The sequence below is a fragment of the Chionomys nivalis genome, chromosome 2 (assembly GCF_950005125.1).
Source record: "Chionomys nivalis chromosome 2, mChiNiv1.1, whole genome shotgun sequence".
NCBI classification, from domain to species: domain Eukaryota; kingdom Metazoa; phylum Chordata; class Mammalia; order Rodentia; family Cricetidae; genus Chionomys; species Chionomys nivalis.
In genome coordinates, this window is record NC_080087.1 from 34876770 (window position 1) to 34890840 (window position 14071).

A 14071-nucleotide genomic window follows, 5' to 3' on the forward strand; every position below is an offset into this window, starting at 1 on the left:
TTGGACGTTTTTCCTGAGTAGTGGACTTTACCTTGTAGTGTAGTTGGTTACAGTCTTCTAGCAGAACTTTTATTTTTCCAATTTTTAAAAGTAAGCTGGCATGTTTACAGAATCAGAAACAGCAAGGTCAGGATAGTCATTTTGTTGCAGTCCATGTCTCTATTTTTCTATGTTTTTGGGAGGGGGTTAGTACTTTTTTGAAGATAAATTATTATGTCATTTCCTCTCTTCCCTTTCCCCTCTCTCTCACTCTCAAATCTATCTGTCTGCCTGTCTATACATAACATATATGTACACATAGACATATATACCCTGTGCAATCCATGTACTGTTGTTACATGTATGTATATGGTTTCAGAACTGACCATTGTGCATTGGATAACCAACTGGGGGCCTCTTTCCTGGGAAGACTATTTCTCTTGCTATCCATGTCCCATAATTGCCTGTAGTTCTTTGTCCAAGGTTGAGCCTCCCTGACATTACCCCCTCTCTTTTGGTGTTGTCCTTGCTAGCTAGGCAGCCATGTTGATGACAGCTGATGGGTGTAGTTTCTCTGTCCTTTCTACAAGACACAATCTCACAGCAAACATTCTGTGCCTCTGGCTCTTACAATCTTTCGACCCGTCTTCTACCATGATCCTTGAGCCTTAGGTGCAGGAGATGTGTTCTGGATATATCAGTTCAGAACGAACACCATTACTTCTCTATTTGTCAAGGCAACTTAGATACGGTTCCTTGTTGTAACGAGCAAATGAAATTCCCAGAGACCATGCATGTTTGATCCTCAGGCAAGGCTACAGTAGGCTCAGCTTTAACTCTTTTCTACCATCTAATCCCCTTTTACCTTTCCCAGCTTATAACAGAACTTGAGTCATTTTAGCTTTTTTTTTTTTATCAGACTGATGGCCTGTGCCAGGGTCCTAGGACTTCCCGTGGAAGGGAGCAATGAAGAGGAGTGGGAGGGGACACATGAATAGGAGGATTGGGAAAAATGTTGTTAGAGTTTTTGACATGAGCTAGACTATGTGAACCTCATGCCTTAGCCATAGGTTAGAATTTGATTCTAAACATTATGGGACTTAGGTACAGACCCCTGTACCTAGGAACAATTATGATTTTTGGTGAGAATCATTTTGGAAACACGAAGAATCTGAGCATCTTGACTTGAGCATGCTTGAGTCACCAATCCTAAGGCCACAGTCACCATATTTCAAAGACATTGTTATTTAAATAACCGCTAATGTGCTTTACCTCAGTCTCTGCCATTCTCAAAATTCTAAGTGATACACCTTCACACTGTTACCTGCCATTCATTCCATAAAGCAAAAGGCAGGAAGGGGGTGGGGGAGTCCCTGCTTGCTCATCCCCTATCCCTGGCCACTAGGTGGAGCAGTCCGTTTGGCTTCTGACAAAAGACACCAGCATGGCCTTTTCAGGCTGAAGCAAGAAGGAAGCTTCTTATTAAAAGAAAGAGTCATGAAATTCAAACAACCCGCAGTCACAGGTGTGAGGCAGCTGCCTGGGATAGCGCTCCAGCATCACAGGGCTTCCTGCGAGCCGGAAACAAACTTTTGTATGCTAGGCGCTAGAGGTACCAGTTTTTTACTTCAGCAATGTAGAACCTATTCCTGACTGGGGTCATTGTATCCTAGACCTGTAGCTGGTCTCAGGGCTTTGGGAAAACTCCAAAACAGGATGCCAAATATCATGAATACATTATGTGTGCTTTGTGAAGGGAGTGGATACATATGTTCAATGTGAGTATGCTCTAAAAATTATTTTAAAAATCATTGACAGGATAACTTACATGTTCTCTTAAGTGTAGAATTTATTATTTGTATTCTTTTGTGATATTTCTTCTTGTTTGTCTTAAATTTCTTCTGGTTTTTAATTTATTATTTAATTTCTCATTAAATATTTTTTATATACCATAATAGTTCCATAAAGACATTTCATTCAAATAGATCATGCATTTCAACCATATTCATCTTCTCATACCCTTCCCTTTACTCTCTTTCCATTGATATTCTAAACTCATTTCTATTTTCACGTCATGTAGTTAAGTGTGTATTATAAATGCATATGTGCGTATAATGCTCTATGTTTATGTAAAATCTAGGATCCGCAAATGAGAGAAAATATATGATATTTGTCTTTCTGAGTCTGAGTTAGTTGTTTCCCTTAATATGAAGGTCTTTAGTTGCATCCATTTTTCTTCAAATGATCCAATTAAATTCTTCCTTATGGCGAAATCAAACTTCATTGGGCATATGTAAACGTTGTCTTTATCCATTCATTTGTTAGCAGAGGCTGAGTCCATGACTTGGTGGTTGCAAACAAAGCCGTAATAAACATGGATGTGCAATATCATCGAGTGTTCTGATTCAAAGTGCTTCGGGCGTGCACCTAGAAGGGGCATGGGAGACCTAGAAGGCCTAGAAGGCCCATGGGAGGTCTGCTCTCTCTCTCCCCTTCCTGAGAAACTGCAACTCTAATTTTTAGTAGGGCTAGAGTAGTTAGTATTCCTGAAGCATTGTTTCTCCACATCCTCACCAGCAAATGATGCGGTTTATGTTCTTAGTTTTCATTACTCTGGATGGAATAAGACAGAATGAACCTCAACGTAACTTAAACTTGAATTTCACGGATGGTTAAGGATGCTGAACTAATTTTTCATATATTTATTGACCAATTTCACTTCATCTCTTGAGAATCATCTGTCTCTTTCATTAGCCTATTTCTTGGCTGGTTTGTCTGTTTTGTTTTTTAGTATTTAGGTTATTTGTTTCTTTATATAGTCTAGGTTTTAGTCCTGTGTCAGAGTGGAGAGCTAGCAATGATTTTTCTCCTGTTCTGCAGACTGTTAAATTTTTATTTATTTTATTTTACTTTATTTTATTTATTGATTCAGAGAAAAGAATTTGAGCTTATTTATTTAAAACATAGTTGCAATGAGCAACATTGCTTATTACCAGAGACATGGCTAACAAAAGTAGGAATGCCGTTACCTGTTTCAGGGCATTCAGCACGGATTTCACTATGGTGCAGGCATGAAGTTCATGTTCGGTTAAAAAACAAAAAGGTAAAACAATGACTATTTGAATGCTTGCTGTCAATTTATATCCTTCATGGCTACTGAAACTCACAAAGTCTTCATTGCAGTTAAACTTCTTTAAAGAAAACTAGAGCCTTAACTTAGAGAGAATCTCATTAATGAACAAATCATAATCCATGCACCTAAGCAGACCAGTGTGACACAGGGTTTCAAATGTCACACGTATCCAACTTCCAGCCAAAAAAGCAGCCACATAATCACAGCGCTTCCACTCCAGGAAGTCTAGTGGCTTCTGTCTCTTATTTTAGGAGAGGAAATCATGGGATAGGAGGACAATAACTTGGCTGACAATCACTACAGCCTAATAAAGGTGATGCCACTGCAGATCATCCCTCTGTATTCTATCATCTCTCATAAGACTGAGTCAATTATATTGGCCAACGATTCCCCCTTTGTAAGTTGTATTTGAAAAAGCCAAGGAAAGCAGGAACTGGGGGAAGCCTATTTATGCATGAAATGAAATGTTTAGCAGGCTAGGGTCAGCCTGGATGCTTTGTAAAGAAAAGAGGAAAGCATCAGAGGGAATCTTCGATGCTTTCAGAAAATATATCAGGATCAAGGGAAAAAATGGATTAAAAGGAGGAGTGGATGGAGGGAATTAAATGCAAGGAGTCTTGAAAGCTCAGCTCTAAAATAGGAAGCTAATAAAAACAACATTTATTAGTCCAGTTAATATTTTCAGAGAAATGGCAGCAAGGTGCACAACCTACCAAGACTAGAAAATGCTAACTCATCCTGTCTAGTGTGAATAGCCGTTATTCTTTCCCATTAAGGGTCTTCCTAGACTCAATTCATTAGGAAATTAAAGGTACCTGTGAGTTCCTCTGTGCCTTTGCTTATATTTGCTCAGAGAACAAGTTCATAGTGGCTGAGCTGTTCCTGAACACCTGGCCACTCATAATAACCTTAATAGCTTTCTTAAACCATGGATAAAATAAAGCGTAGATCAAAGGATTCATGGCTGAGTTGTAATAAGCACACCAAACACAAATCTCATAAATGTAGGCAGGGGTGATGAATCCCATAAAAGCATCGATTAATGAATCAATGCTATATGGCAGCCATGAGATCATGAATGCTATAACGGTGATTCCCAGTGTTTTGGCAGCTTTTCTCTCTCTCTTTGCCACTCTGGCTTTGTAATTTTCTGAGGATGATTCTGTTTTGCTACCAATATTTTCTATCTTTTTAGCCTGTTGCCTAGCTACCAGGAAAATGTTACCATACAGAATTATCATAACAAGAGTTGGTATAAAAAAGGAAAGAAAATCTATTAGCACCCAGTTCTGATTCACAACTACCTGACACCCTCCTACACAGTTGAGGGCATTGGATAATTCTTCCAGGCCATCGTCGTAGACCCCTGTGTAGAACACAGCACCACTGTACACCAGGGGCAGAATCCAGGAGATGCTGATGCAAATTCCTGACACAGACACCGTGAACTTGGTGGGATAGACCAGAGGGTCAGTGACAGCGATGTACCTGTCGATGGAGATGAAGCACAGGTGGAAGAGAGAAGCATAACAAAATGCCACATCACAGCAGGTGTGGAAAGTGCAGAAGCTTCTCCCAAAGTACCAGCAGCTCTCGACGGACCTGACCATGCTGAAGGGCATCACAGAGATGCCCACCCAGAAGTCAGCGCAGGCCAGAGAGGCGATGAGGAAATTGGTAGGAGAGTGCAGCTGCTTGAAATGGAGGATGGAGATTATCACCAGGAGGTTTCCAAACACTGCCAGCACAGCCCCAATGCCAAAGACTGCATAGAGGATGACCCGGGGCCCAGGCGAATAGGGAGTTTTTACACAGGACCCATTTACGTTCTCATAGCATAGCTGTAGGACAGCTGATGGAGATGAGTTACTATCCATGCTGCTGCTGTCTGCATGGGCAGCAGGTCTGCATTCGATTCTCAAGAGTCAGGAATTCTGATTTTACTACTGTAGAGGGAAGAAGTACACATCAATCCAGTAGGACGCCAGAGGCTATTATGAGATGCTAAGTCTAATATCATTTTTCATTTTTAACCCCCCTGGCAACATTAAACATTTTTTGGAACAAAATAAAATCCAGTAAGTTCGATATGGTTGGAAATTATTAAAGCTGAATTTCAGTTAACAAATGATCCTTTCTCTTAATTGGCTACATTTTCTTGATTCCTAAACATGTTTTTATGTTTTATTTTTACCTCTAGTGTTTCTCTGGCAGCAGTCGTGACAGTGGATGCAGCTGTGGAACCAGTGGATCACCTATAGATTTACTTCTATGTTACACATCTTAAACTACCACCTAAAGCTAAATAGACACCCCCAATGGGAAAATCCCTTGATGGAATCCCAGTAGGGCAAGGTGTGAACCAATAAGATTATATTCAACAGTGATTATTAGCAAAGTTGGTCTACAAAACAAGTCTTTTCGACACTAATTACTATTATGTATGTTAGGCCAAATAATTCTTTTTCCTTTGTTTGCAGACTTGAACCACGACCTCCTTCTCAGTCATGACTTAGTCACGTTCTTGGGGTTTTAAAAAGATATGATGGGGCCACAAGGTTTAAAGGTCAACTTGGCTCTTTATAGCCTGATAAGAGCCATTTATGCATCTACCATGGCTACCAAGCAGTGAGATAACAAGCTATGGGGAAATAATAACGCTGAAGAGAGAGGTATTATATGAAGACCTTAAAAAACAAAACTGTATAGCATTTAGATGCAGCAGCTTTTCTCAGAGACGACTGAGAAGATGAATTCTGTGCTCACGCCATTGCTACCCGGGATCTGTCCACAAAGTCTCTCCATGCATTCAATAGACCTGCAATGAGCACTCTGGCTGTGCTGTCCTCTGTGGTTCCTGCCCGTTCTGCCCATGTTCCTGGGGAGATTTCCTTTTACAAAGAACAATGGACAGGGCATGAGAACTTGGAAACAGGTTTTGTGTTCTCCAGCATGGCAGAGCACTGCGGACTAATGAAAAATATTTTTCAGCCTTCCTGACAAGGAGTTCAAGTCTCTAGCAGTAGAGGGATGGAGATATGCAGGCATTTATAAGCTGGTATGGTACAGTATAAAGAGTGAGGGTTATTTCTTATTCATCCTGCTGGCTACCTATCACAGATCAATAAAATCCATACCCTTACTCAGATATCGTTCCGGTTCCTCCTAACATCTTCTTAATGTCTGATTTTATAAAATAATTTCAATTGTTTATGCCAGGTTTTCCCCATTTATGTTCTATACACTTTATAAACAATTCTATATGTTGTGTGGCACCAAGTGCACAACCAGTCATAGCCACACCCAACCCCTGGTTGCGAATATCTTTAAACATTGTCATATATCCTCACGAGGCAAACTGATCCCTTCTTCCCATTAAAATTTGTGTTCTAGTAAATAAAAGCCTTTCCATTGGCATCTTTGCCATTGAGAAGAGAAAGAACTTTATATATCCCTCCATCATTCTGAGATTTACATTAATTAATTCATCAATTAAAAACATAGTGGATGTCTGGGTATAAAGTAATAAAAATGCATGCCATTTCTATGATCAAAAAAACTGAGGTCTTAAAGATGAAACAACTCTGAAGCGTACGTGGAAAGCAGGGCATGTAAGGATCGCACCAGAACGGAAAAGACAATGCGTACGATATGAGAAGCCTAAGGACAGGCAGATTCAGGCCCAGGGATCTTAAAACAGAGCTTGCAAAGACCTGTTCCAGTATTTGTACGATTCTAGCTATTCTATTTTTTTTTAATGTAATCTAAGATCAATAGAGAAATCTAGGCTCACTTGTGCCTTCATGTTTACTAACTCAGTAAGCAGCACTTCTCCCGATGCCGAGGAGCGAAGTAGTTGGAGGCATGTCCCAAGTCTTATAAAATTCTTGCACTAATATGACATTTCTAATGTTGTCCTCCCCAAACTATCTTTATTAAATAGTTGGGCAATGTTAGGAAGAAGTCCTGATTTTCATGGGTTTATGATTCTAATGCCCTAGAAAGGATGCTAAGGCAAACTTTTGGTTCTTACATCAGATGAAGTTTTCCTTCTTATTTCTGCACCTGATCCTTAGTTTGGTCCTCCAAGACATCCCTAATGAGAGCATCCCCCAGTGACTGAATGTGTGAACTCTTCCTCATTATGACCAAAGTAAGAGAAGGATGTGATAACGATGGCCTGTGGTCATGCAGGGCACAAAGTTGGAGGAGTGTTAATGAGACATCGTGTTTCACTCTTGTCTCCGTGGATTAGATGCTGAGGTAACCAAACACCAGGCAGGCTGAAGTTTACTCTGTAACTGAAGAGCACTGGGCATTGAGTACGTGCAGCCAGCTTGTCTGCTAATGGTCTCAAAAGCTCAATACATTAGTGTATTACTGAATCAACTTGATTCTCTCCATCACCACCAAGGGTTGACGAGTGTTTCTCTAAGTGTGTGTTAACTGCTTGCGGGTACGTGGAGGAGAGTGAGAAAGTGTGAGAAACCATTTTTTTTTCTTCAAGTGCAGTTTAGCGAGTGTTTCCTTTTTCTTCTGCTAGGCAGACCTCAGGGGCCACACAAGCTTGGCTAGTCACTCTGAGCACTAAAAGCTTCAGTTTTAGAACTTCAGCCAGGGCTTCAGCCCACACTTACTTGAGTATGTCTTCCCTCAAAGGGCCTGCTTTTAGGCAAAGGATAAAAAAATTCTTCTTATACAAAAATAAATAAACAAAAAGAATTACTAAAACAAACAAACTGGGGTCTCTGAGTATTTCTGACTGACCTAGTACTTCTCAAGTGCGGGGAAGATGTGGGCTACCACATTTGGCAAGAATTTCAATTACTGTTTAGCTGCAACATTATTTCTAAGCTTGAAATATCTGTACTAGAAACAACATTTATGACTATTTTCATTTTATAGTGTTTGAAAAATGCATAAAACTCAGTTATGTGATCATATACATATCATCTAAAATGAGTCATCCCTCCCTGTCCCATCCTAACTATGTTTGCCCTGAATACACTGTAACTCACTAAACAGACTAAGCTGGCCTCAAACTCACAGAGACTTGTCCATATCCACCTGAGTGCTGAGGTTAAAGTATGCACCACCACAACCAACAGCACACACACACACACGTTTGCAAAGTACATTATAGAGAATGAGAGATATTTCTTATTATTCATCCTATTGGCTGCCTGATCACAAATCAATGAAATCAATACTCTTGTTCAGATAACTTTCGGTTTTTTCCTAATATATATATATATATATATATATATATATATATATATATATTACACATACACACACACACACACACACACACACATATATATATATATATATATATATATCTTTAAAATCACTGGAGAACAAACTCTTCCCTGCTTGATCTTCATCCATGGTGATGTCTGCGAGCTCTATGCTCTTAATACAGGTCTCAAACAAATCAAGGACATTTTAAAAGTACCCCCCCCCATCAAATTAGTGAAAAGATACCAGAAAAGAAACCAAGAAATCTTGTATGAAGTCAGCTGGGCTTCTACCTTTCAGCTAAATCACACTGGTCTCATGGCACAAACATTAACTATCCAGTAAGCTCTGCCATAGGCACTCTACTGCCTTGCTTTTGGGGGTATGGTTATTTTCATTTGGACTTTTCATATTTACTCCTCAGACCTTGCAGAATGTATCATGTACAGTTGATATACTGTTCAATGAGGAAGCTGGGGGGAAGGGAAAAGCCTGGATGCTCCTCCTTATGAGGCTATTTGGAACTTATGGACCATTGTCTTCTAGAGAGTGGCAGTGTAAGACTCCTCCCTCCATCACTCCACTTTTCCTACTACGAGTATGCTCAGTTTCAACTTAATTTGCTCAAAATGAGTAAAAAGTGGGTCATCAAGGCCACCGAATAAAGAAGCCTAAAAGAGAATGAGACTTCAATCACTTTTTTCATTTATTCTTCAGTAGCGTGATGGACAGAATGAACTCAAGCACACAAGAAGTCCACATGGTTTCTTTTCATGTTCAGACTCTAAATGAGAGCATGGAGAACTCTGTTGGAATGTTCCACCCACATCAGGGATCTATTGTGGACATACATTCTCCAGAGAAATCACACATGAACCCAATGACACAACCTCCAACTCTAGGTTTGCCACATTGATGGCACATCCTGTCAAGAACACTGTTTGACACAAAGAAAATCATTGATCCACTCTCAAAAATCCTTAATTTCTTTTCTATTTTGGAGTGTGAGTAGGACTGTATTTAAAAAAAGGGAAAGGGGAAGAAAGAAAGAATGAAAAATAAAGCAAATGAACAGATTTACCTCTCCTATTATTGACCCTAAGAGGTTAGGAATGGGCAGAAAAATAATAGTGTTTAGTAAGTATGTTATTAAAGTTATAATGACAATTAGAATGGATTTTGGATTGGACTTTTGAACCTAGAAGTTGAGTATCAAGCTGTATGAATTTCCCATATAGTCATAAAAACTGGGGAGGGGGGGATTGACTGGAACAACCTTCCACTTATGAATTGATGTAATGGCAATGACATTTTGTATCCATAATGTATCAAGTTCACACTGTCCCATAAGTAGAGATGCGTGCACACTTCCTAGTTAGAAGGAGGAAAGACTAGCTCTGAAGACTCAGAGATCATTCACTGTGGATTTCCTGAATATTGAAAAAAATGGCAGATTGCATGTCAGGATAGCTCATTCAATTTTAATATCAAACAGTGAACTATTGTATAATATTACTAAAGTCAGTCTCCAATTCCACTCTTAAACTTATCATGTGTTTGATCACCACACAATAAAAAATAAACAATTTGCTGATGCAGTCATCCTTAAAGTGTAACAGCTTTACTTCTGGGTCAGTATTCAGATTTGACGTTCACACACTAAGATACCCTTGTGGCAGGTCGTAGGCCAGGCCTTGTTCTGAAAGGATACTCTTTCGGGATGCCTCTCTTCACACTGTTCATTCAATTTCTGTATCACAAAGAAGCTTGGAGCACACACAGGGAGAATCTGGGTCAGTGTACCAAAGTCTTACATGGGGATTCACAATAGTAGATAGTCATAAAGTAAATTACTCTGGACTTTTTCTGTTTAAGCATTTCTATCTTTAGCATTTGTGGCAGTGGCAATGTTACAGACCATCTGAAGATCGCCCGTCAATCCACTTGAGCATATGGTTTCACTGGTATTATTTCTTAAATCTTCTCAGAATGCCCACTCCAGTGTGTGTAGATGAGAGAAAGTGTATGGAATCAAATCGATTGAAAAACCAAAGAAAAGAATCGCATAGTCTAGCACACACAGCAGGAGGTGGCTCCAGGACTAAGCGCTATCTTTTCTTCACCTCTCCGTGGAGCCAGAGAAAAATTCTACGCCCTAGGAAGAGTCTTCGGAGAGAAGGATGAAGTGAATACAAGACAATCAATTCTATACAAAACTTCATCTGGATTAAAGAAATGTTCGAGCATCAAAAAGTATCTACCAACACAGAAGGATTAACATCATGAATTCTTTTTCATTAGTGGAAGCTAAAATAAGGAGATTAGAATTTACTAGGGATTGGGTTAGGTGCTGGGGGTTGTATCACGAAAAAAGTTTTATTTGGTTAATACATGCTTTGTAGATGTGCAGAAATATGACAGTGAATCTCGAATAGACAGAACAAATATATGTTAATAAAATTATTAGCATGTCTACCAGAATAAAGACAACAAGCAAACAGGCACTAATCACAGATAAGTATGAAATAAAATTGTGGGACCCAATCATGATAAGCTTAATAGGAACAGATCACCTAAAGGATGTTCTTAACTTCCAAACATTATCACCTGCCAGTGTAGGAACTAGCTAGCCATGATAGAGACCTAAGACTCAGTTGTTTACCCTGAGGCAATACCTGGTTGCAGAAAGGACCACAAACTGAAATTACCCAGGCACCACCCAGGGACAGACCATCCAAAGGAAATTCCTAACATTCCAGCCTTTGTAGATAGGATCTTCTACCAGCACACATTCACCAGGACACCCCTAGATAAATGTCAGCCAATCAGGGGTCCTGAACCTTAGAAATTCCTCACCCCCACTTTTACTACTATAAAAACCAACTCTAACTGAGCTCAGGCCTCTTCAATCCAATACGTTGGACACAGAAAGTCTGAGTTTGCAAACTTGTATAGAATAAAGGCTCTTTGCTTTTACATACGGGACAAGGTCTTCTTGTTGGCTTTCGGGGGACTTTGCAGATCTGGGCATAACAAAATCACATAGACTTCTTAGAAAAGAGATCAAATAATGATGAAATTCATCTTCATTATACTGGCTATTCGAAGGAAATAAACAAATGTTTTCAGGCCAGGGAGAGAACCAGTAGACAGGAGCACTTGCTCTGAGAGCTTGAGGACCTGACCTCAAACCTCCAGAACCCATGTAAAAGACCTTTTACATGGACATGCATGTCTTTAACACCAGTGTTGGGAGGCAATGACAGGTAAATTCTAAGAACAGGCACCTCAGCAAGATCAACCCAAGTGATGAGCTTCTAGTTCAGTGAGAGCTCTCATCTCAAGACAACACTGATAGAGACAAGGGATAGCACTGGATACCCTTTCCTGCCTTCCATGCATACACCATGCGTGTGTGCACACACACAGACACACACATACACACACACTCACAGACAGACACAACACACACACACACACTTTAAAAAACAGATATGTTTTCAAAATTCTGAGAGACTTGGTATAATTATAATAGAAACACCATAAATATTTTATAAGCAAATAAAGAGTAAATATAATTATATTTTATATATTTTATTAGAGGAGAGACTAGATAGCCATGGATCCACAGAACCAGGCTGGGAAATTTTATAAGATAGCTAAGCTAATGCTTAGAAAGGAGAAGTTGTGCTGTGACCAGAGGGGAAACATTGGCTACTCCTGAAAGACTACTCTTGGCCTTGTGAATGTTCAGAAGCAGCAGAAGCAGGTCTGACATACCATACACTTTTCCAAGACTGAGTCTCAACATCATAACCACATCCTGTATGAAAAGGATGCTTCATATCGTCTTAAATGGGCTTTTGTGTCTAATATTTTGTGTTTGCCATAGTGGCATGTTGATTGACAAGGAAAAAGAATGTGGGAAGAAGTCTTGGTTTGCTAATGTTTTTTGCCACCCTTGAATTAACAATACACAGTCTACCTTTACAAGGTCCAGGAAGTTCGTGTCCATGACTTTTCCCACTCAAATGTCAGAAGGTTCGTCTGCAGTACAACAGCACCAGTGTCTGACAGCCACCCCAGTGTGTAACGATCTTAGTCACTGAGCCATAGTCGCTTACTGAGAGCATGCACATTCTCATTCTTAAATACTTCTGCATTTAAAAGAAGGATACTAAAATATTCCTGAATTTAAAGGAAAAACATATTTATTCAGCAAAAATCCATTGACTAATTTTTCCATTCCATACAGAGTGGAAGGTCCTCGCTGGAGGCATGCAGATGAACAAGGAAAGGAAGCAAATATGTGTGGCTCATTTGAATGCAGAATGTCACCTGATCAATGGGTCCTAAAGCCTGAGCTACTATGCAAGAAGGCTTTCAGAATCGCTTTAGCCTTAAACTTTCCTACATAGAACACTTGCCAAAGTGCTGTCAAATACATAAGCCGTGGAAGGGGTATGCAATTCACAAACACGATTACACTGTTCTTCCGAATAGCAAGCGAGTACCTACAGGGAGAGTAGTTTATGATTTGTTAACTCAGGTAATCTGAGGGTGAGAAAATGAGCTTGAGTGTGCTAGTCTGGTTGGGGAGAGACTCAAAGGCACTGTAAGATCAAACTGTATGAAATGCCATAATCATAATTTTGTTTGTAGGGGTAAAGCTTGTGTTAATAACCAAGACAGTTTATCTGATTGACACCTTCTTATTTATTTGTTTGTTTATTTTTGGCCTTAGAGCAAAACATCTTGTACAACAAAGGCACTTTTGAATTAAGAAGTATGGAGGGTATTATTAGTAGATTAGACATTGGTATTGCTGTAAATTGATTTGCTCCTTCCAATGTCTATATTATCTGTGATTCTCATACTTTATATCATGACAATTATTTTGTCCTTCAAAGAGGTTTAAGCAAATTGACCACTGTGGTGAGACTCTTTGTCCTTGGTAAGTAGAGAACATTTAGGACTAACCTTGTGTCCTTTGACTCTGAGGATGTGAACGCTCATTTCCAGGTTGATGGTACGTGAATGGATGTTATTCCTTATGATGTCAGTTTTCTTTATAATTGCCGGCAATTGAACTAACATTATTAATAATAATTTTCATGACTGAGACTGCACTTTGTGACTCACAATTCTGAATAACACTATGCATCTATGTTTTCATCTTATATTTACATTCTTCTCTTGCATTTACATTTTATTTTAAATATACAGAAGAATGAAGATGTGCTATACCCAGGGGTTGAACTAACATGAATGTAGAAATTCCATAGTTTAGAATACATACATATATGTATATATTTGATTAAAAACATAAAGATATGATAGAAATAAAATATATCTACAAATATATGCACACACAAACATACATACACACATACACACACAAAGTTTTCTCAAGAATACTACAAGGAGAGGCTTACTAATCCATGAAATAGAGGGAAACTAAGAACTAAGCAGAATAAAAACACAATGGTAAAGGGCAGAATGTGCCAGAATCCCCCCAGTTTTGGAATTCTGTCCTATTAAAACCTTTACAATTGAAATTACGTGTTACGTTAATCTGGGAACAATTATAGCTGAATTTATGTGTTCTTGTCTCAGGTGATATACAATTCATCACTTTACAGGAGCATTTCAGGGCACTCAGTTCCCCTGTGATGTTTTTCTGTTAAACTCTTGTCAATCCCCAAATGAATCAAGAAT

General features: G+C 39.2%; 1 protein-coding gene across 1 annotated transcript; it reads right to left on the minus strand.

Annotated features, from left to right (window-relative positions):
• Window positions 1-3951: 3951 nt before the first annotated feature.
• LOC130870029 (trace amine-associated receptor 6) lies at window positions 3952-4989 on the minus strand. Its single transcript, XM_057762601.1, has one exon. It carries the CDS (start codon window positions 4987-4989, stop codon window positions 3952-3954), a length of 1038 nt encoding a protein of 345 aa, XP_057618584.1.
• Window positions 4990-14071: the final 9082 nt, after the last annotated feature.